This window comes from Varroa jacobsoni, unplaced genomic scaffold (genome assembly GCF_002532875.2).
Source record: "Varroa jacobsoni isolate VJ856 unplaced genomic scaffold, vjacob_1.0 scaffold_1400, whole genome shotgun sequence".
Taxonomy (NCBI): domain Eukaryota; kingdom Metazoa; phylum Arthropoda; class Arachnida; order Mesostigmata; family Varroidae; genus Varroa; species Varroa jacobsoni.
The window spans coordinates 433408-455683 of NW_019214302.1; the positions used below are offsets into that span (position 1 = coordinate 433408).

General features: G+C 43.6%; 1 protein-coding gene across 1 annotated transcript in view; it reads left to right on the forward strand.

Annotated features, from left to right (window-relative positions):
* Positions 1–22276, forward strand: part of dlp (glypican dally-like) — a 109126-nt gene that overhangs the window by 82132 nt on the left and 4718 nt on the right. The window contains exons 2-7 of the mRNA XM_022849335.2: positions 14964–15133; positions 15615–15806; positions 19835–20011; positions 20251–20562; positions 20780–21194; positions 21557–21920. Of these exons, the coding sequence (XP_022705070.1) occupies positions 14964–15133; positions 15615–15806; positions 19835–20011; positions 20251–20562; positions 20780–21194; positions 21557–21920 (1630 nt within the window). The remainder of the gene's footprint in view (positions 1–14963; positions 15134–15614; positions 15807–19834; positions 20012–20250; positions 20563–20779; positions 21195–21556; positions 21921–22276) is intronic.

Below are 22276 nucleotides of genomic sequence, written 5' to 3' on the forward strand. Positions count from 1 at the left end.
TTTATTGTTATTACCTTTAGATCGAGTGATTTCCCAATTTGTGCAGCTCTGTGCCCCTTTTCGGTCATTTCCATATATCTTTGGTTGTTGTCTAAAAGTGCATGGACACCTAAAATGGCCGCCAGCGATTCATAAGCGAGGACAGTGCATTTTTTTTAAGAAAATGCAACGTCTCCTGTTTATTACGTGCATTCCCCCGTACACTTAATACGCGGTAAGAGACTGCGGTGAGAGCCGAGGTGGAGTAATTTCTCTCCTTAGAATTTTGTCGCTCTCGTATTGCAACGTGTGCAAAATGGCAGTCGTCTGAGAAGCGCGTGGGTGGTGGATTATATGAAGAGGCGTTGCTCTTCACTATTTAGACCCGCTCTTCCCCTTCTTACTTCTAGTGTTACGGCCATTCAAAAAGCATCTGGAGCTTAAAAGCGTCGCTTCTTTGTCTGCTTTTTAATGTCACCCCATAGGTGCACGAACGATAGGCTTGTGCGTTTTTCCGATACTGGCTCTATTCTAACTGTTTAACTCTTTTAAATAAATTAACTCGTTCGACATAGTTTTATTTTTCTCGACTGAGGAAAATTGGTGGCTGTCTATTGCCGATGATAGCATCGAACGGCCCGACAGCCACAATCCATTCGCAATCTCCCGCTGCATACTCCGTTCGATGGAAGGACGTAATGCAGCTAGATACTGTGAGTCGGTCACAGACCTCGCTAGACTGGAATGTTCCACAGCCTCAATAGCAGCGATATGGAACTGACGCAGGTGACTGCGAGCCGGAGCTTTTGTTCCTGCTCAAACGCGCACATAAGCACACAGAAACACTGATTGAGCAACAATCTAATTAGCAAAAGTAGTTAACCCTTGATACACACACATATACTAATCTAATGTATCTAATATATATACTAGTTTCAATTGTGAGCACCTATGCATGAGCACATTTACCAAGTTGATTATCATAGGATCCACAAGGATCCTTGTATAACTGTCAGCGAATGAGTCCTGGTTGGCATTGTACACTTGTCCGATATACAGTCTGCCAAACATTGAGAGTTCATGGCGTTGCTCGCAGGCTTTTCCTTCGAAGCGCAATGTCGTAGCACGAACAGTCGCATAGAGTGCCCGTTGCAAACAGCCTACGAGCAGACTCCAATATCAGCTAATTACTTGTCGATACTCCCTCTTGTTTCTTTTTTCCTCATCCACTCTCTAAATAGACCGTAAATGGCCTTTTTGCGCCTCCTGAAAGCTAGCGAAACAGAAGCTGTTCCTGCTTCGTGTTGTCCCACGTTGGGATTCGCCCTCATCAGCGAAGTGCCGATATGTATTTACGCCTCGGTCAGAATTATACAGGCGCACATATGGTAGCCATATGCAATGGCTATTGATCGTACACATCAAAGACGTTCGGCATCCGTGTAGATAGACTCTCAGAAAGGCGGGGAACGTGTGGGCCAGTAGCTCTGAAAGCATAAAGTGGCTTACCCTACTGAAAAACGTCAAGAAGTGTACAATACTGACTATTTTGCTCGACCTGGCTATTTGAGCACGCAGAAAGATTGTTTCCATGTCCTTTCGTATTCGATCAAAATTTATTATGATAAAATGCTAGTGAAGTGAGGCACTAAGTACCTATTATCCAATCGTGGCTCATAAATTGGCTTTCTCTTTGCGAATCGATGCGCTCCGGGGCTAAAGAATAAGTTAACATAAAAACAAATGAACGTTAGCGAACTTATATAAGGGACAACTATAATAACCCCACATAGTAGTCATCTTTTTTGATAGACGGAGATTGTATTGAAGTGGCAACGTGTAAAGCCGCTAACTATGGGAATACAGTTCAAATTGTGTAAGCTCAGGTTTTGGTTCTGACAATGCACTTCAGAGCGACTTTAGGATTTTCGCTTGGGGCTTCCGACAATGGTGCTTCTCTTCTTTGGTGGTCAATATTGCTGGTGCCCGCTGATCGACGGTAATCGGGTACCAACATCCATGAACGACAGGATATACAAGAAGGTACGCATCTCAATTTCGGTGGCGGCATCAGCGAACGCCAGCCGGCGAAGTCGACCATAGTAATCGAGTGGCAGAAATAAGTCCTCGCTCGGTAAACTGAACGACAAGCGCACAAACGTGCGTTGAGTTTGGTGGTCCGCAAGGTTTGATTCGCTTCAATCGCTGCAGCTCATGCTTTCCGCGACTCGAATACTTAGCGACTTCTTGTCCATATGATTGCCCTTGCTCCAACGGCTGTTACTGTGATAGTTGTAGCCATTACTGATCCTGTTTATTGTCTGGCGGCATTGACGGCTTCAACGGCACCCGGTGCCCACCTAGTTGCAGGTCTTCGGTTAATCTAACGCCGCTATTGCTGCTGCCGCCATTGCTCTGTTGTTAAGCTGAGCGCCTGCGGCGTCCAGTACTACTAGAGTCGCATCGTGCCAGTCCTGCCCGGTGGTCTAAGAGGCGCATGTACTCGGCGATTTCGATGATGTTCGGTGCCTTCTAAGCCCTGCGTCATGCCTAGTGAATAGGGACGGGCAAACAGCAGCAGTAGCGATTAACGTTCTCGACTAGAGTGAGCGAGATCGCGAGCTAGGAGCATCTTGAGACCCTCTTCCCATTCGTATGAGGTACCCCTGAAAAATTTTACCCCCTTGGCTGAAACAGGCGAACCGATTGTCGCGGACAAGCGGCGTGCGCATCTCCGTAATTGATATCTGACTTCGACTACGTGCATCCTACATGGATTCAATCCTATATTTGATATGACCCTTCCCATTCTTTTTATATTACTGTGAACCCTTCAACCGCTGATTGGATCAGATGTTTCATGTACCTAATGGTTTGCTTGAGCGAAAGCTTAACCATATGCCTTGATAATGCAGTTCGGGTATATAAGTATGAACTAAACTCCCGTTGATCTCTTTCGCTGCTTGATATATCGTTGTTATTTTTAATACCTGCAAGAAAATATTCAACGAATGATATTGAATCAAGCTATTAGGTTTCTAGATGGCACATACCTGATGATAACTTAAGAGAGAAGTTTTTCAATGGGCTACAGTTAATAGTATCACTGAATGCGTTTAAGGAGCTTAAAAAGTTTCCCTAAAAGCGTTTCGTTTGAGTACAATAGTATACATATAAGCGTGGGTGTTAAGAACCAACTGCTCCTCAAACCGATTCGCTGATTAAAGAAGCGTACGAGTGTTTTACCGCGGCCAATGGTCAAAAAAGTTTGCCACAAATAGTGTTTTGACGAAGATTCGCTAATTTTCTGCACTGGTACGGTGTCAGTGTCGGTGACGGTGACGAAGGTGTCGACAACAAGCACCTTCTCAACCCAAGACTGCGCCCCTTAAAAGCCTATGGGTGCCTAATCAAAAAGGTCTTTCGAGCAGTATTGATGTCTTTGAGAGTTTCGTCTCCTATTGAGTTTTTTCACCTCATTTAGTAGTAGGCAAAAAAAGGTCACAGCATGCGTATTCGTCCGGTCGGGTGTGAAGGTCCCTTGCGCCTTTACGTTCATGCACATCGCATCTAGCAAAAACTGTGATGTTGCCCACACAACAGCCCCCGTTGGAGAAAGATTACAGACGATTCGCTAGGCCTTCGTTATTCATTTGGCGAACGATCGATGATCGAAAGCTTCTCAATCTCTGCCTACTCCCGTGGAGCTTTTGTCACCAAGAGGCTGCTTCTCTATGATTTTAGCCATGCGAAACCGAGCAAAGAAAGTTATTTTGTCCATTGGTGACGTTTTAGCTCTTATCTACGCCTATGCGCCTCATTGCTCAGCATCTTCGTCATGTTTTATTTAGAACTCTTCAGTATTCGAACATTTGGCACAACAATTATGCATGCGAAAAAGCTCTGGGTGTCTTCGTTAGAAGCGAGCACTTTTGCATAGATATACAGGAAACCAAGAAGTAAGCATTAACCTAATAAAGGGCGGGGCTCTTCTATTAAATATCTTCCTCTCAATATAGAGCTGCTGTTATTTCATCCACATTTGTTTTTTAGTGTTGGGGAAGACGGCAAGAAAGAATATTCAACCTGTATGAAACATTTGTCTCCTATGCCGTCCGGCTGCCATTCCAACGAAATAAGCCCAGGGAAACAGAAACGACGTCGCAGGCCAGGCACGTAAACCCTTGACGCAATTACGGTTTAGGGTTACTTCTAATGATGATACAGTCAAATATTACCAATGTTACTACAGCGTAGACGCCGGCCCTGTCTCTTGCGGGTGGCACAGGCTACAGTAAATATCTAAAGCGGACATTCATCTCATCTCGGTGGGGCCGAGCAAAGACGGGGCATTTTTGAGATTTCATCTCAGTCCACTTCCTAAAATTTGCCAGTCAGCCAGATCTTAACGGAAGATGGGAAGAATGGAATGATATGAAAGGGGAATCGACAGGAAATATTTGCGCTCGTGGAGGCAGCGTCGATTGTCATTTTTGAGGCGGCGTCAAAGACGGAAAGGCAGCCACTGAAGGAGCGGACAAATCAATCGTCTTCATTTTTGTTGTTGTTGACCCTGTTTCCCTTTGTCTATATCTCGTTTTAGCTCATTCTTGCTCATTTACTCAGCCTATTTCGTCGGTTGCCGTCTGCAGTGACGTCGATGGAAGGAACGATCCGCCAGAGTGAAATTAAGACGTCGCATTGATCAGACATCCGAAGATGAGCACCTAGCAGCGTATGATGGACCGAGAAGGAATGACGAGTTTCAGAGCGTCGGCGATTGTCGGCGTTTGGCTGCAACAGCAGTGGCAACAGCGGTATTCGTCTCCGCACAACTTCACGGTGGTCCGCTCGTCGACTCCTGTGTGTCCACGGTTGTGCGGTCTGGGCGGCTGGCCAAACTTAAATTTGAGCGTTTCAGAGTCACTACCACGGAAATCTGTCTATAGTAGTACGCAGTCCGACGATACACAATTAATCGAAGAGATTCGTCTGAAATCGTCGACTATGATCTATTGCGCTTCTCACGGCGACAACTCACTACTCATCAGCGTTGTCGTGAGCACTCGTGAGTACCACACCCCTCCCGCTGCGAAGAGATCGCCTACAATTACGTGAACGAAAGATCATCTTAATAATAGATAGTAGTAAAGAGGAGGGAAGAGAGGTTTCCTATACGTCTAACGGGCTACAAGCTCCGGCTGGCTTGACGATGGTGTACCCTCACGGTGCTGTCCACGAGTGCACCTTCCACGTCGATGGGAGATCAGACGAACAGACATATCGAGTAAACTGGCAGTATCAACAACAACAACAGCCAGCTAAAGCTAAGAATCCTCAATGAATCAGTAGATATACAGGCACGTTTGTAGTTAGGCCTGCCGTAACAAGTTATTCCTAGTTAGAAAAGTATCCTTATGTCTCCACCGCGAGGATAAATAACGGAGACCGGACTAGCGCGGCATTAGAAGAATGGTCGTTTTATGCTGCTAGTTCTACAACCATTTGGCACCAGACGCACTGTGGATATTTTCGTTACTTGATGTCCGGCTATGTGCGGGGCAAAACAACGGCATGTCTGGGGTAGGGCTTTGGCAGTCGCCAGAACCGCAGCAATAACAGCAGAGTTAGTAACATAAATGAACCCAGCTCAATGCAATTGCAGGATCTTAAGTGTCGGTAATGTGCTGCCTCCGGCGATGACGGCCACATCACCACACACATACACAAAGTTTACGACCATTGCCACAGGCTAACGGTTGCTTCAACGAAAGTGCGGGAGCAGTAGAAACAAAATAGTGGCATAATTCCCAAATTATTCTGCTGGTTAAGCCCTGTTTTTTCCCTTTCTCGCTTTGTCGCTCTCCGTAAGCTGCGCGTACTCGATACGATTGAGCCGGGGACCTTTATGACAACTAGACAGAGTTCCCATTCTAACTGAAGCTCGAACTTCTTATTATTTTCTCCGACGTTATGATCTATCTGCGGTGCAGTAAAGCAATAAATGAAGCCTCCACGGACGGCAGCAGGATACGCTAATCGGAACAATTTTTGCAATTGGTTATGAAGCTGGGCGGGTCCTGAGAACAGCCCTAATGTCACCAAAAAAACTGAGGTCGCAGGATGTACGATTAGACATGGGACACGTGGAGTCGCTTTGGGTAAGACGCGTTGGTTCGATTTTGAATAACACAGAATCACATTTTACGTCGCAAAATAGGCGACAATGCCTACATGCTAACGGTATAAAGCAAAAATGCCGGGTCGGGTGCCTAATACGTTATACAATCTACACGATCTTGGCGGCAGTCAACTGTAATCTCACATGGTGATGCACTTTCGCCAATCGCCGACTCCTAGATGAGCCTAGCTCCATCAGGCTTTGGGTAAGACGAACGTTTTTACCGCGTGGGCAGATTCCGATAATGTCGCTATGCAGCTGCTAACAGGGAGATAACGGGCGGATCAGCTAACGTTATGTGAAGGCGGCGGTAGAAATGTTATAAGGCCTATCTGAATCAAACGCAAAGAAATAATGCAAGAAGCTTGTAACCCAATGTTTATTGACCGCCGTTCGCGATGAGTGGATTAGAGTATAGAGAGGGTACGAGGGAAGAAGAAGCTCAAGGCTTCGAACAGACGCCGGCTGATTGGTGTTCAGAGACTTGAAACAAACTAAGGTTGCTATTTTTGCTTGGATCTGTGCGTCAAAACCTTGGTTAGCGATGCTGCTTTTCGGTGCTGTGGGCAACGAATCCAGACGTACCATCCGATATTGATTTTCTTGTTGTTGTTGTTGTTGTTGACTTTAGGAGCAGCCTGTGGCAGCGCAGACACTCGTCCTTCATTGACGAGTTTGGAGCATTTTTAGTTTGGCGCAGGTTGAACTGAACAATTAAAGTTAGATGTCAATCGACCCTTCTCGGGCAGACAAAAGTTATTCTATTCAGCCTCGTTGTCGATTGACTTATGGCGGAGAGCCAGACGCCTGCTCTTGTTATCAATAGTTGACCAGCCTTGTTCGTCGTGTGTCGTTCGGCTAATTAGATTATCAAAACTAAAGAAGAAAAACGCAGATCCAGTAAGGAAAGAAGAGGGTTCCATTGCATACCCGACATCCCTCATCCTCTAAAGTGACGTGACAAGCAGCGTTACAAGAAAGATGTCTGCTCAGAAGACGATTCGAATACGCAGATACTCCAATCGACAGATGGTGGCAAAGTGGCTCCAGGGTACAACCACGTTCAGTTAGTTATCTAGTCGTAGAAGCTGCCGAAGCTCGGATTCCTGAGTACGATTAACCAGTGTTAACTAAAGTATACGGTGATGGTAACAGGTGACACCGTGATGGGAACTAGCTTCTTTAAACGAGACACAGCATAGAGAGACAGGATTGTGCAATCCTGTAATACTAATATAAAAAAAAAATGCTTCGAGTTCGACGTCTGATACCTAGGTCGTTAGGTATTTTTACTTCTACAGGCAGGAAACAAGGTGTGCTTACGTAGGTCTTGAACCTCCACGACCTTCATGCCTCTGAACCTATCGGGCTTGACTACCACATTACCGACGAGATAGACGTAGTTTAGTGAACGAACTGACTTAGGAAAAATGGTGGAAGACTGAAAGTTCAAGTAAAAAAACAATGGACACCATGTAAATTGAACATTGAAGGTGAGTTGTGCGACCATCGCATGAAAATGTCACTCACTTTTTGAGGCGCCATCGTCAATAGTTCTACAAGGAAGGCTGTCAAAAACAAGGCATTCTACCACTGTTCTTAACGATAAGGGCAAAATGTCTTTCGATCAAAGAGGGTTCCAGGGTCTGATGACTGTATCTGCCTGTGCAGCAGACGACGTAGACAATAAAGCTAAAATGACTGTTTTAGTTGATGTTGATGCGGCTGACGTCGTAGACTTTGCTGCTAACAGCGTAGCCGCTTCTTCTTGCTTCGATTTTATGCCACTTTTGCCTCATCGCCACACACAGCACTTTTAGCTCATCTCGCTGCTGCTACTGCTGTTTTTTTCCTTCTTTTTTTTTCTGACACGTATTTTTGCCGATCTTCCTTCGCTCATATTGGCTAATGCCTGCTCAATCGTAGCTATTCTATTTAGCTAGCACTTTTAGCAACTAGGAGCGAGCAGCCTTATTGTCGAGCACCTTTTCGATGCTCCGCGATCTTCTTGCCCCCACCAGAGGATCTACAACCAGCGGCCGACCATCGGCGTTTGTGCCTGTAGTATGTGCGGTTATGAGGCAGCGGTGCCTAGGCACGTCGTAAGCTCATTTGGAGTTTTGGCTATATCTCCGTTGCTGCGTGTTATGAGTGTGTCGATGCGCTGGCCCCCTCATCGTCTCGTTTGCCTCGAAGCTAGCAGAAGACACAGATAGGCATATAGAAAAAGGCAGATAGATATATCTTTCGAGAGGGAGAGCGACTAGATCAAACTGTACGCGGGCAATCACCTCGCGCAGAACTCTGACGCTGCATCAACAGGAGCTCGCATGATTCTTGGCATGGCGAAGCGGTAGACGATCGTAAACGACTGGAAGCCCGTGTCAGTAACCGGCTGGCGCCTGCGGTGGCAGCGGCAGAGACGACCTTACGTCTGGTTGCCTTTGCTTAAAACCACAAAAATGCTATCAAACGACAATGACATAGAGATCAACTAAATTAAAGATTAACAGAAAAAAGAAAAACACCGAACAAAAAAAGCGTAACAAATTAAGAGAAGGACGTCAGATTCGGATTGTCAGAGGTGTGCGTATATGATTTAGAAAGAGGATGTACGCGTATGAGTAATATAGAGACAATGAAAATTAGCGTGCCAATGCGCGGAGACCAAATATTTGAATGGGGAAAATGTAAACAAAGAAATAAAAAAAAAACGTCGGAAGAAAGTTCGTTAGATAGGGGAGGTTCAACCCTGTGATGCTAAGTTCACAAACGCGTTTAGAATAACAACAAGTAGTTAGCGTGCATAACAGTGGTAAGTTATGCTGCCTAAGTATAAAGAACAAGAAGAAGCAATAAATGATGTTTATTTTTATATCTAAGTATATAATTTAATGCAGCCACGTAAACTGACATTGTGATATGTGATTTGACTGATACAAGGCACGTGGGCTAACACGAACCTCGGCGCCATTATACAGATGTTAGGTTGGGGCAGCTTCCAGAGACTTGACCAGCGCGCTGATGTTTGCTTTGAAATAATCAGATTCCAACGGAAATGGTGAATGATTGCTTTCAACGTGCCTAGCTTTTTCCTGTACCGCAACTCAGGCACAGAACGTCGTGGGTATATGAGAGAGAGAGTCATTTGAACATCTCAAGAGACGACCGTAGCAGACGATGAACTGATACAATGGATGCTGATTGGAGCAGAAAATTTTAACAATTCCTTTGACGCTGTAGGATAGAAGTGTTGCGTTCAAACGGATATTAAAAGCACTGGTCCTTTTAAGGGTCTCAACAGCGATAGCTATGCGTCCAATTGCATGCCAGTACAACAGTACAATGGTATGAACGTATGGACGCCATGGACGGAATCGTTAAGACAGATCTATTGACGAATTTAAGTTACTATAGTGGTCCGTTCGATTCGTAGCTATTGCATGCCGTTTCTTGTCAGTTATACTTGCTTGTCTAAGCAAAAATAAGCATATGTATAATAAACGCGAATAGTCAAGATTAAATACTATGAGAAAAGTTAATTGTTCAAACCGGTAACGTGAACAGGGTCAGAGGAAAGAAATGGGGGAAGCGGACAAGAAAGCGCATATGAAACTGCCAGAATTGTCAGAAGTTCAACAATGAATAAGCATCGAACAGAGTATTACCGCATGACAAGCTTGATAGACTGCACGCAGTCCGAGCCGACCGATATGCGCTGATGAGTTGTCACCTAGACGGCGTGAAATACGAAGTTTGACTCGCAGGGAACCACGAAAACAAAAAAAAAAAAAAAAAGTTCTGTTGAGTAAGATATGCCAGATGCACCAAAAAGTTACCTAATGTCTGTAAATAACCAAGCACGAAGTGTGGGTAATGACAGTGTGGGGCAAACGCGTGCCCAGATCAACATATATGACACGGACAAGGCGAGGTTTTCAAAACTGTTGGCCGTTCTATGACAAACAACTCCAGTTACACAAGATCAATTGCGCGATGATGGCGCTGTGAGAAACCGAGGGCACAGGGCTGCCCCATACGCAAAGAGCGCGAGCGTATTACTGTCAAAATGAACTCGACGATGCAGAATCACAAAGATTCGATCTAAAGAGGGATGCGAGACCCAAGTGAAGCAAGCAGAAATTAAATAGGCACATCCCAGGCATGTCTATCAGGCTAAACATTAAAGGTGTTCTCTAATGTAGCCCCAGTGGCTCTAAAGCCTGATGCCGAGTTCAGGTAGAACTTTTAGCTGTATTCATCCGAAAACTGCAGTAACTTCTATGGTTGTCGTCGATGTTTTCGCGATTTCGATGTCTTTTATTCACGAGCGTAACGTCGTCGATTCCGCGTTCTCGGAACATCGCTACTGCTGTAACAACAATAACAGCGGCAATCAAAGGAGAAAAATCCTGAATAGAAAAAGTAACAAAGCGCCAGAATGAGGCATGGACGTGGGGAGGAGGGTGTAGGCAGATAAGGAATTCTCGAGTTCAGTACACGTCACTCAAAAATCATCTAGTTCTGGACGTGCAAAACGCTTTCTGACGCCCTTGATAATAGAGAACGGTTCGTTAGCTGTTGTTATAAGGTTGATTTGATCGAGGATAATAAAATAGGCGATCTAAACATTCGGAGAGAATATTTCTTTATTGTTAGGCTTTTAAATCCACATGAAGACACGCATAGGCAATACATAAGACGTAACAAAAACTAGAAGACCAGCATTAGGCGACAGATGGGTGTTTTCACCGATCGCAGTATAAACGTCTTATCACTTTAGCGATACACGTCGTTACTGTTCGGAGCGTTAGGAAATTTTACGTCCAAACGCTATGCGTACAGATAACACACCGCCCCTTTATATGCGTTCCTGACTGGCAGTAGCGGCAATTGCTATCTGTGGACATATTTGATCTCGGCTGGTTCATTCTGGTGGAAAACCCCTGCCAGCGAAGAGGACACACGAAACGAACAAAGAACAAGGGAGTTTTAATTCGTGGATGAAATTTATATATAATAACTAACTATACGCGATTACAATGCCCATTTGGCATCTAATTATTTTCGGAATATTATTTTCCTAATCTGCGCCAGTCTACGTCAGGCGATAGACACAGGTTTAAATTCAATCAAATACGCTGCATACACACAATCCCAATAGAATTGAATCTTGGACCAGAAGCAGGCCAAAACTCCCAAAACTGAAGACGGCCAAATAGCTTTAAAGGGTCAGAAAAGCGTCAGAAATTACCTATTAAAGCTCATTTCGACAATCTAATTTGGCCTTAATATTCCCTTATTTAGAGCTGCCATCAATTGCTGTGTAAAAAAAGCTAAGCGTGGCAGAAACATCTTTGAGCTACCTTGATAAGTTTTGAAACTCTCTTCAGATTCACCCCATTGAGGTTCTGCCAGCTTACCTTATTAGGGCCTTTTTCAGAGGCCTTATGAGCACTGGCAGTAACGTCAGTTTAGCTAAAAATAGGTAGATTTTATTCGCTAACAGAAAAAGATCAGGAACCTGTGCTCAGGTTCCGATAATGACGCACAATCAACGTCCGCCATGACAAGTCTATCATTTCGTTCTGGAAAGAATTAAGTTTCATTGCGTGCCGATACAACAAATAGCCCCCTTTTAAGGACACCATTACGTATATATAAAGCTTCGCGAGCGGCAGCAGTGGCTCAACGTCAATATACGGAAATGTAACAGTCTTTCATTTTCATCAATTGAAGTAGAGAATGACGGAAAGAAATATCATGAAACATATTGTATCAGATGGTCGGCCAGTGACGATCGTACCGCTGTCCTGACGACATGCAGACGGGAAAAAAGATTGTGTTCTTTATCTAATTAGGGCTGTAATTGAACCTACGCCTTAGATTAAATTGCCGTATGAGCGACAAATGGTTTCCATTGTTCGACAAAGTGACGGCTACGAGACGGGACAAAAGTTGCGCCATTAACTCTCGAGACTTTACACGGCTGCTTCTCTCATAGAATATAAATAGCGTAGTCGGATGGTTAAATTCGTTGTTGGTAATGTGTTGCCTTGCGGTTTACCGTGGGAATAAGCTCCAGCCAAGACGCTGCCTGGTTCGCCACCATTTGCCGCTAATAGAAAAAGTTGACAGGAACAAAATCGACGAGTGAACGGCATTGTATTAAGGACAACGAAAACAGCCAGAAGATTATATTATTCCATTCGTTGTTTTTCGTTGTCTATTGTCGTACATATTAGTCTGTTCTGGCGGTAATGGTCTCACTAGATTTCGCCCGCTTTTAATTGCGCTAACGCTGTGTATACGGATAGACTTGAGAGTCGACCGGAGACCTACTAGACAATGCGACGTTTATAAGGTCGGTCTTCTTTCTTGCAGCGAACATTTACGCATGGCCTCTTATTTTTCGACGTAACCAACACGTTTATATAAAAACTAATGAAAATAAAACACCAATGTATAGTTGTAACGAAATAGACGTACCGATTGATAATAGTTCTGTAGATCATAGAGGTAAGGTAGCGATTGTGGTTCGTGCGGTTTGCTAATACGCGGTGTAGGGATCCCAGTAACCGTCAGCACCTGCGTAGTCGAACCAAGGAAAATTCTCATAGATCTAGACGAGCGTCCTACTGCATGCGTTCGCAGGATGAACCGGAGAGAACCACCCTGTCGATAAGCGAATTTTCCATTTGATCACGCGAAACACCCGATGGAATCGAGGTACAGTTCAGATCTTAGGATCGCTAACAGATCATAGACAAATTGTCTTAATAACAACCGTTTCGGGAATAACCCGTTAGTATTGTATCTGAGTAAGGTGTAGAAGGGTTTTAGGCAATAGTTAATTTAACGTTCCTTCCGGCAGGTCTTCGATCATGGACTGAGGAATATCATTTAGCAAGACGTTGATATTCTCATAAACGAGGAGGAGTTTTCGCCTGTGCATCATTCTTTCTTTCAGCATCGGCTTCTTTGAGTTTGGCATGACATACCGTCTGAGGATACCGTGCACATGCCTGGGGCAAGCGATATTTGGGAATATTCAAAAACGTATGCAATAATGCTGTACAGATCTGTGCAATGATTCTTCTTTAATTGATGAAGGCTTCGCAAATCGGAACCCGTATTTGTAAGTAAAGACATGCACATCTGCAATATACGACCGTGCGAAGTTTCTCTAAACGTAATAAGCTTCGAGTGCATAAAACACTTTCCAATACAATGCAACGTATACACATATATATATTCGTTGAAGCATATAATTAGCTGTACGCTCTTAACTAATAATAACCGTACGAGCTATTCTGCACAGCTGAATAAAGACAGCGAGAGAATACGCAGGTATCTGTATATTTAAAGAAAAAAAAAAATTAGAATCCTTCTTAAGTTCCATATATCTTTGTGGGCTATCTCCTATATAAGATTATATCGGATAGGCGCATGTTCACAGAAAGAACTGTAAAAAAATGTCAACCGCGTCGTGCGGATCCAAGGGATTTATTTTCACAGCCACAATGATACATTACAAAGACATCGATAGACTTTAGCTAGCCTCGATATCAGATCGTTGTCCACTCGGTGTAGGTCTGGTTTTATGTTATAAGGAGAGCGGTTCAATGCTAACAACGATCGATGATCGGGGGCAATAACGAATTGAGAGTCGTGAGGTTATTTTCACACAAATATGCTCGTTGAAAATGGGTAGGATACAGAGGAGAAAAGGATTCTCTTGCAGCAAAAATGTCGCACAATCGCTTTACGTTTTTGGCTTCCTTGAGCCAAAAGCCCCTGTTCCATTGGAAGCGCTGATGCAGGGGAGACTTCCTCTGGGTAACGGATATAGATGATCTTACGTGACCGGCGTCACGTCTTACTCTGAACGCCACGAGAGTCGTCCAACTTTTCCAGATATTCACATAATACAGTCATATATATATATATATATATATATATATATATATATATTCGTAGAAGGTTACGGATGCTTGCGTAAGCATGAATGTACTTGCAAATAACTGCGAATGTAACCGTTGAAATCGGCTCTTGACAGCAACCGACCGTTAGCCAGGGGCTGTTAGACCGAAGTAGTTGCGCAAAGAAGAATGGGCCGAAAGGCCCTGTCCTAACGTGCTAAATAATGCGACTAATATAGGGATAGATAATAGGGAGTTCGTTGCCGTACACCAAATAAGCTTGACCCTGTCACTCATTAAGGTAGGGTGGAGTTTTATATTGAGTTGTCGCTTATTTTAATACACATCATGATGCTTCTGGCTGAGAAGTTAATATTATACAGAATACTGCCCACATTAACAGAGTACTTACGAGAGCTAGATTATCTCGCTACATTTGAATACAGCGACAGAGAAAAACATGAAGACTAAAGGTAAGGGGTCCAGGGGCTCGGAAATTGACCAGCCGAGGAGGATGCGGAAACACTGACGGCAAAAAAAACATTTAAAAACCTGACCATGAACATCGCGTAAATAGATTAAATATATAGTTATTGGAACGATGGACCGAAAATATTGAATAATCCAATTTTGTACTACATGACACATATAATAGGCTCTAACTGGGAATAATTAAATGCTGTATATACAACGAAGTGAAACACTGCAATATACTCGGCTCGTAGTAACGGTGATGCTTCTGACGACGGGTGATTTGCTTACATTTGGCCGAGCTTGCAACTAGAAAGAGCTCGAAGAACTGCATATAGCTAGAGACAAAAAGGCCAATGATTTCTTAACGCGTGTTAACGAGCCTGTTATTTATGCTTATGCGATTTCAGGCGAGAGTTTACGGTTTTGCAGCAGCGTATCAACATGCTGCACGCCCCAACTGGAGGACCAGTTATCAAAGGAAGTCAAAATTGCCTTCTCTGAGAGCTTGCGGAAGGACTTCGGCAAAGCAAAAACAAAGATGGCCTCACGAACAGCCAAATTTGATGAATTTTTCCAGGTAAATGAGATGAAAAAAAGTACGGGATATAATGAGGTCATCTGTGTAAACTGCTAATTTCTCTGGAAAACACTGACCCAGTTCATAGGAAGCGCGAGTGTGAAACGTAATATTACGCTGGTGTTCCGTTACTAAAACTAGAAAATTCTATTATTAAACATCAATCAAACTGATAAACGCCATAAATCAATATTTTCGACTAAACAAAATCAACAAATAGAATAAAAGTACATGTTTTTGTTTGTAGACATTTAAATATATATGAGGCATGCAAAATCTGAAGCGAGCGTGAAAGCGAACGTGCTTCCTGCCATGTTATGGTAAAGAAAGCTGTACCATCCTTTCTATTGTTTTAGGTTACACTGGTAAACGGTCGTGTCACAGTTACACTGCTTAAACATGTATGAAACAATTCCGATATTCAACACGGTGTCCCTATGACATCTCAATTAATTGCTACTCTTCCTATTTGTAATGTTAGACGCTTATCTCCAAATCGCAATCGGATTTCAATGTCATGTTCAAGAAGACTTATGGAATCCAATACGAGCAAAACGCCGATCTTTTCTCGCGAATGTTCGATTCACTGACCAAGTATTACACTCAAGGGGGGATCAATCTCGCCGAAAAGATGGACGACTTCTTTGTCGAGCTGTACCAGAAGATGTTCCTGGTAAGTGACATAGGTACATGTTACACTACTGTGTCTTTCGATGTATCAAATATAATCAGGTCAATATAATTAAAAGCTTCGCGAAAAAAAAAAGAAATAATTTTAACAAAACTTATGTTTACTTAGCTACTTAAGCTTCATGCGGCATGAAATAGAACGCTACTACTTGTTTGATAGATAGCGTAACCTTCTCATACAATCTTTTCTCTGTTTGTATTGATCCGCGACAGTAACTTTTCTTCATGAAGTCCAAAACATGTATTCACTTAAATTTTGTTCTATGTTGGCCCAACAAGAAAACGTGCTCGGACTCCGCCTCCTGAAAGAGCGAGTTGTATATATTTTATTTTCCTTAGGATGTCTCCTTCTTTAGCTACTATTTTCCGTCAACAAACGGTTGCCAGGAGTTTGGCTACGACCTCTGTTCCTCGTCCGATCCAGTTTCTGCCATCTTACCAAGTGTTCGCAAGGCCTGGCCCTATTTTACTTTCATGGACTAGTTTGGCCAAATTGCTTGAGAACTCATGTTCCGAAAATAGTTAGAGACGACAGTTAGACCTGGCCAAGAAGTCACTGTTCGTACCATGAGGCTGAAAGAAGGGTCGACCAACAGTGGCGTCGGATATTATACATAGCAAGCACTGACGTAAAGAAACAAAAGGAGCCTACGAAAGAAAGAAGGCGACGGAGGAGGGGCTTAAGGGGGGCAACTAGAACATATATGTGGAACGGATAGCTCTGTTTTTCCTGTGGGGATCCTTCTTATACCAGGTTAGGCGTTTTCTCCGGACCTACACATTGGTATATATATATATATATATATATATATATATATCTAAAGAACTGGCATACGCTCGCTTTGTTTACTCGAAGTCGTCATCATTTCACTCTCGATGAACGTTCTACTTCGATGCGCTCAGAGAAAGACTAAAAAAACGCAGAGACGAAGGAATAGCAGCAACGGGTAAAAGAGGTAGAGGAGTTTCACTATTTCAAGTATTGGAGATCACTTTAGCATGAGGGCACAAGTTAAAAGAACGCCAGATAGTAAGCCGCTGCCATCATCACTACTGACTTCATGGACCCTTGCCTGTAAATGGGCTTTTGCAGATTCGTTTTGGGCTAATGGTGGGATCGTGTTGAGGCTGGGATGATGCATTAGTCTTCCTCCTATGGAAAAGTGGGAAAGTCTCGGAAGAAGAAGCTCTTTATGCAGACCCAGATTGCTGGTTAACTCTAAGAGGAAAGGAAGCTAAGATTGCAAGTTTATCATGCTAGGTCGTCCGTAAAGGTAGAAGATTTCAGTCATCGACCGCAAAATAACCCGCCAATCGTACCTTCTCTACACCTCGGATTTCTTCGGTACAAAACTGCATTGGGACCGAAACTAGTATAAAAAATAAACAGGAAAAGCGCAGACCTTCAGGGGCGTTGGGCTGACCTAGGAAAGCCCTCAAAGAGAAGAACAGAGCGACGCCTGCATTCAATAAAGACACGTAGCGTACTTTTTCTCTTTCGCATTGCTCTTGCACACCCACAAAGGTGGCTGTGTAACAGCAATACGAAACCCCGTGCGACGCTCCGGGGTCGATGAAGCAGTGTAGAACCAACAACTAAATGCGGATTTATTTATTGTGAAACTGCGGTGTATCGCCTCTGGTTCCGACTTTATATACACATTTCTGGCTAATTTCGTTGTATTCGATAAGGTCCGACATCTCTGTTTTTATTCTGGCGGTTATTAGAAACAAGCAAAGTAACTTTTGGGGTCCGTGTGAAGCAACCCGATGTAAATGTACGTATATAAAGAAAATAAAACGAGCAATTCCCTATGAGACACGATAGAGTAAGGGTCGTATTGTAATAAACGAATAGTTTACATTTTCGAGTCAAGCAAAAAGGCTGCATAGCAGGGGGCAAACAGCGACATGGAGACGACAAGGCAAGTTTCAAACAAAGCCAACAGCGCGAGCCCCGGTGCCAATGCATCACCACCAGACGTATGGGCGCCAAGCGCGAGCATCGCCCAGAGCGCATACCATGAGGACGATCTCTATGATACGCTGCAAACGCAAGTGCAGAGCATGAGTGCGCCTAGGGCCATGACGAAGTAGCAAATTTGGCGAGCCCGCTACTACGTGACGGCGGCAACCGCATAATGCCACAGACGCATAAAAGGAGCACGTACGCGGCTGTAAAGTCGGTCGCGACGACGAACTCATACTAACGCTGGGAGAAGTCCAGTCGATTAGAGCGGGAACCCGTCGGACCAAATACCAACTGGAGAGAAGCAACAGACTGAACAGAATTTATAGGAAATCGTATTGGCTATATAATAGAAAACTGTAATGACAAACCTGCCACCTGTTTTCGGCGGCTGCAGTAGACAAACTAATGGTAGGCGAAAGAATCGCAGAAAAAAGAGCGTCAGCGAACCCACGGTGACTGATAGACGGACGTGTGTAGCAGATGAAAAAGAAAAAAAAGAGAATGAAGCAACCTAAACTCACGTAGTACCTAGATGCGTAGTAGAATTGAAAATTGTTTCGTTTCGACCAGCCTTTTACCGTTATTTTCAGAGAAAAGTAGCACTAGCGATCTAGTCCGATTGTAAAATATTATAACCGAGTCAGTCTCCAACTTGCGTCGTTTGAAGAAGGAAAGTAGTTCTAGCAGGACGGCAGATGCTAGCAGATAGTAAAGAGTAAGACACGAGGACGTTGGTAATAAGGAATTTTAGTGAAAGGAGAACCTGCTGCCTTGCCAGTCGTTACGATCGCTGAGGAAGTTATGAAAATTGGCACGGGCGTTATACAAAGGGCGAAATGCGCTTGCAGATAGTGGTTTCCAATTAACAAGGTTTATATTAATGACTTTTGTTAGTTTGTCGGTCAGCCATTCCGTAATAATTACTTTATCCAGCAATAATCTGTATAATCGCAGAATTCCGTGTGAAGTGATTTTCTACAAACAGCTAACGTCCTCAACTTTTGATCAGCAACGTACAAATGCTACGAAGTCAACAGCCAGCGGCCTAGGCTGCACTATTTTCGGTGGTAAAGCTTTAGCACATTATAAACCTAATTGGTGTACGCAGAACCATCCAGCATCGAAAAGGTTGACAAATTGATTACCGTTCTTTGCCGCTATCAAGCAGCTGTGCGCTATAACGAACGGAAAATACCATCACGAATAATCGACATCAGGCGATTCCTAGAACTATTACTCTCTCATTACTTGTACTTCCTTCTATTTTAGGTTCTGCTGCTAAGCCTTCTGTTTTCCTGCCATTTTCACTCCTTCCCGCCAATGTCCCCTCGATAGGGGAAAGACCGAGCGGCTGTATGCTGATTTCGTTAAGTAGCTCCCTCTTGACATCATTATCAAGAGCACCTCGTAAACAGGACTATATAGGATGCGCTTTTGACGGTTTGCAATGACAGCTTATACTGAAGGGAAGACCGTTAAGAACGGTCCGCTTGCTACACGCGGTGGTAGATGTTGATAAAGAGCTGGAATGCCTTCAGCGGTCTCATTGCTATTTATGCAAGACTAAAAACATCGTGAATAATCAGTGGAGAAAATAATCTGCTGCGGCAAAATTTTGGCATCATAACTATGCGGTGCACTCTATTGACTCATACGGACTGAAACGTATGTCAGAATTCTGTATAATAGTACTTATTCAGACCAGTGTTTGTCAATACACATCATTAATATGTTGTCTGCTCTATACTGCCTCGTCGTACTATGTTTACTTCCTCGTCATTGTTTATATGAGTACAATGTGGCATACAGATATGTATACAATCGTATGTTGTTAAACTTACACAAATTTTTAATTGTCCACAACAGCGTTTGAATCGGTGGCATACATATACTACTTTGTAATTGCTAAAAGTTGCATTATAGTTTCCGAATCGAAACATCACGTTCTTAATAGATTCCCTGTGATCAGGATTAGCAATAAGTACTAATTCGAATTTATTATCGATCGTTTTTTGCCAATTTTTTTAATCGTTTTATAGGTGCTAAATTCGCAGTACTCGATAACGGAAAAGTACCTCAACTGTGTCGGGGGTACGATGAAGGACGTACAGCCATTCAAAGAAGTTCCAGACAAGTTGATCCAGCAGATCACGAGAAGCTTCGTTGCTACGCGTGTTTTCGTGCAAGCTCTAGGAGTGGGTCGCGACGTGCTTGCTGTCAGTACTCAGTCGTTACTATCGCACAAAAGCTATTTTGATCATACACATAAAACAACTTCCCTTGGTTTATTGCAAAGGCGATGGCAAATCTTACCTAGGCACTCAAGTCTATTTTAGTTAATTTTAATCTACTGTAGCTTAATGTCACTGCGGCTTTATAAGAAAGCGTAGTTTACCTGTGAGGGTGCATAAAATAGCTATACATATATTCTTGGTTTTTGTCGTCGAAACTGCAGATGCTGAACGAACGGCTTGAGCCATCTTCAACATGTGCTCAAGCGGTTTCAAAGATGCACGTTTGTCCGAGTTGTAACGGCTTTCCCGATGTGAAGCCCTGTCCAGCATACTGCGAAGCAATGGTTAGCGACTGCATGGCCGATGTCGTCAAAATGAACGCTCTCTGGAGTAAGTTCATTGATACGATGATCAACTTAGCTAGCCGCATGGAAAAACAATTCAATATTGAGGAGGTTGTCGAGCCAATTGACCTTAAAATTTCCGAGGCCATCATGAACTTCCAAGAGTCTCATGAAGAAGCCATCAAAAAAGTAAGTATCAAGCTACATAAATATTACTTTTCAGCAGAAGTTTCGCGTATGCATCCTAACTGCCATAAGTATAGCGCTTAGTTCGACAGAACTTTGCTATTGATACTGCCTACAATAATAAAAATAGCATTTTTGCTCTGCCATATGGGTCGATTATTCCTTGAAAAGTCTAATTTTGACATGCGACCTTCTGTTTGATCTCGATTGGTATTTTCAGATCTACAAACAGTGTGGTAATCCTCAGTTTCGAAGCAACAGCGGTGGTGACACCATGAGCGCCGTAAGCCGAAGTTCTTCGCTGACCGCTGGACTCACGAGACACGAGCGAATGCGCAGGAGTCCAAGCGGCAGCAACTGGTCCTCATCGGACAGATCTCGAGCCTACAGTAGCAATCGAGAATTTTCGCACAGTCGAGCCAACAGCATGGCGATGTACGGCGGAGCACTCGGCTCACCTAACGGCGCTCATAGCCGAGGAAGCGGAGGGAACAGGAAGCGCTCAGATAATAACGGTCTCGAAAAGCATATCGAAGCTATCAAAAAACAACTGCAAAATATGCGACCGTTCTTCAGCCAGCTGCCGCAACGTATCTGCAACGCCGCCAATAAGGATCATGCACAATCAAGCCCTGGTAAGTGCGACCGACTGACGCAGTGGCTCTAATCTCGGATTTCGTTACTTGCAAAAACACTGAAAATAGTTATGGGTATGTATGGCCGTTATAAACTAATAGCGATTTCAAGTTTCGATTAAGCTAACAATCGATGAGCTGAAACTCAAAACGATGTTGATCAAACCACGGATGAGCTTTTCTTTTGTTCTGTTGCTTGAAGTTCATCCTGCTTGGTTCGCAAACTAATAGATATCTTAATATTGTCCGTATACTGAACCTGCAGTGATATATCGTCTTTTTTATTATGGTTGGCGTTATTTTCATTATAGGGAACGGACCATTTGCACTAGAAAGCTAAACATTTTGTTCTTATTTCACAGATGCCGAATGCTGGAATGGATCGGAGAAAACGCGTAATATTAACTCGACGTCAGGTCTATCGGAAAATGGCAATGGTGGACGGTTGAGATCGTCTAGGCCGTCGAAGGCTCAAAAAAGTCTCGTGTCGCGTCAGATGGACCTCTTGAAAGTTATCATTAAAAAGCTACAACTTGCTTACGATGGCAAAACGGTGGAATGGGGAGCCGTCGAAGAAGATAGCGGTTCTGAGGCAAGCCTACGCTCAGATGTTGAAGGAAGTGGTGATATCGAGGGTAGCGGAGCTGGTTATCATTACGCTGGGTCAGGGGACGAACGTCCTCCAGACGACCCTGACCTTGAGGGTGGAGATGACTCTGACGATGTGTAAGTTTTTCAATCTATATCAAGTTTTTTCCGTTGTACGGCATTCTGCTCGCCACTCAGATCATCTCTACAATATGACCCTTCTTTTATGAATAAGTGCTCCTGATATGATTCTAACTTTTTCTATTATTTGCTGATCTCAAATCAGGGGCTAAGTTTACCTAATGACCATGGGCGTTATGCAAAACGTACAAACATATTTAAAGCGTTTGTTTTTAGATATATGCACATATGATGACCATAATTTTGGTACACCTAGAAGCTCTACCTGGTATGACATGCCGATGGTTCACTAATATATACATTTCTGTAAGTGCCAGACGTACTTGTCTTCTCATTACGTTCTAGGTGTCGAC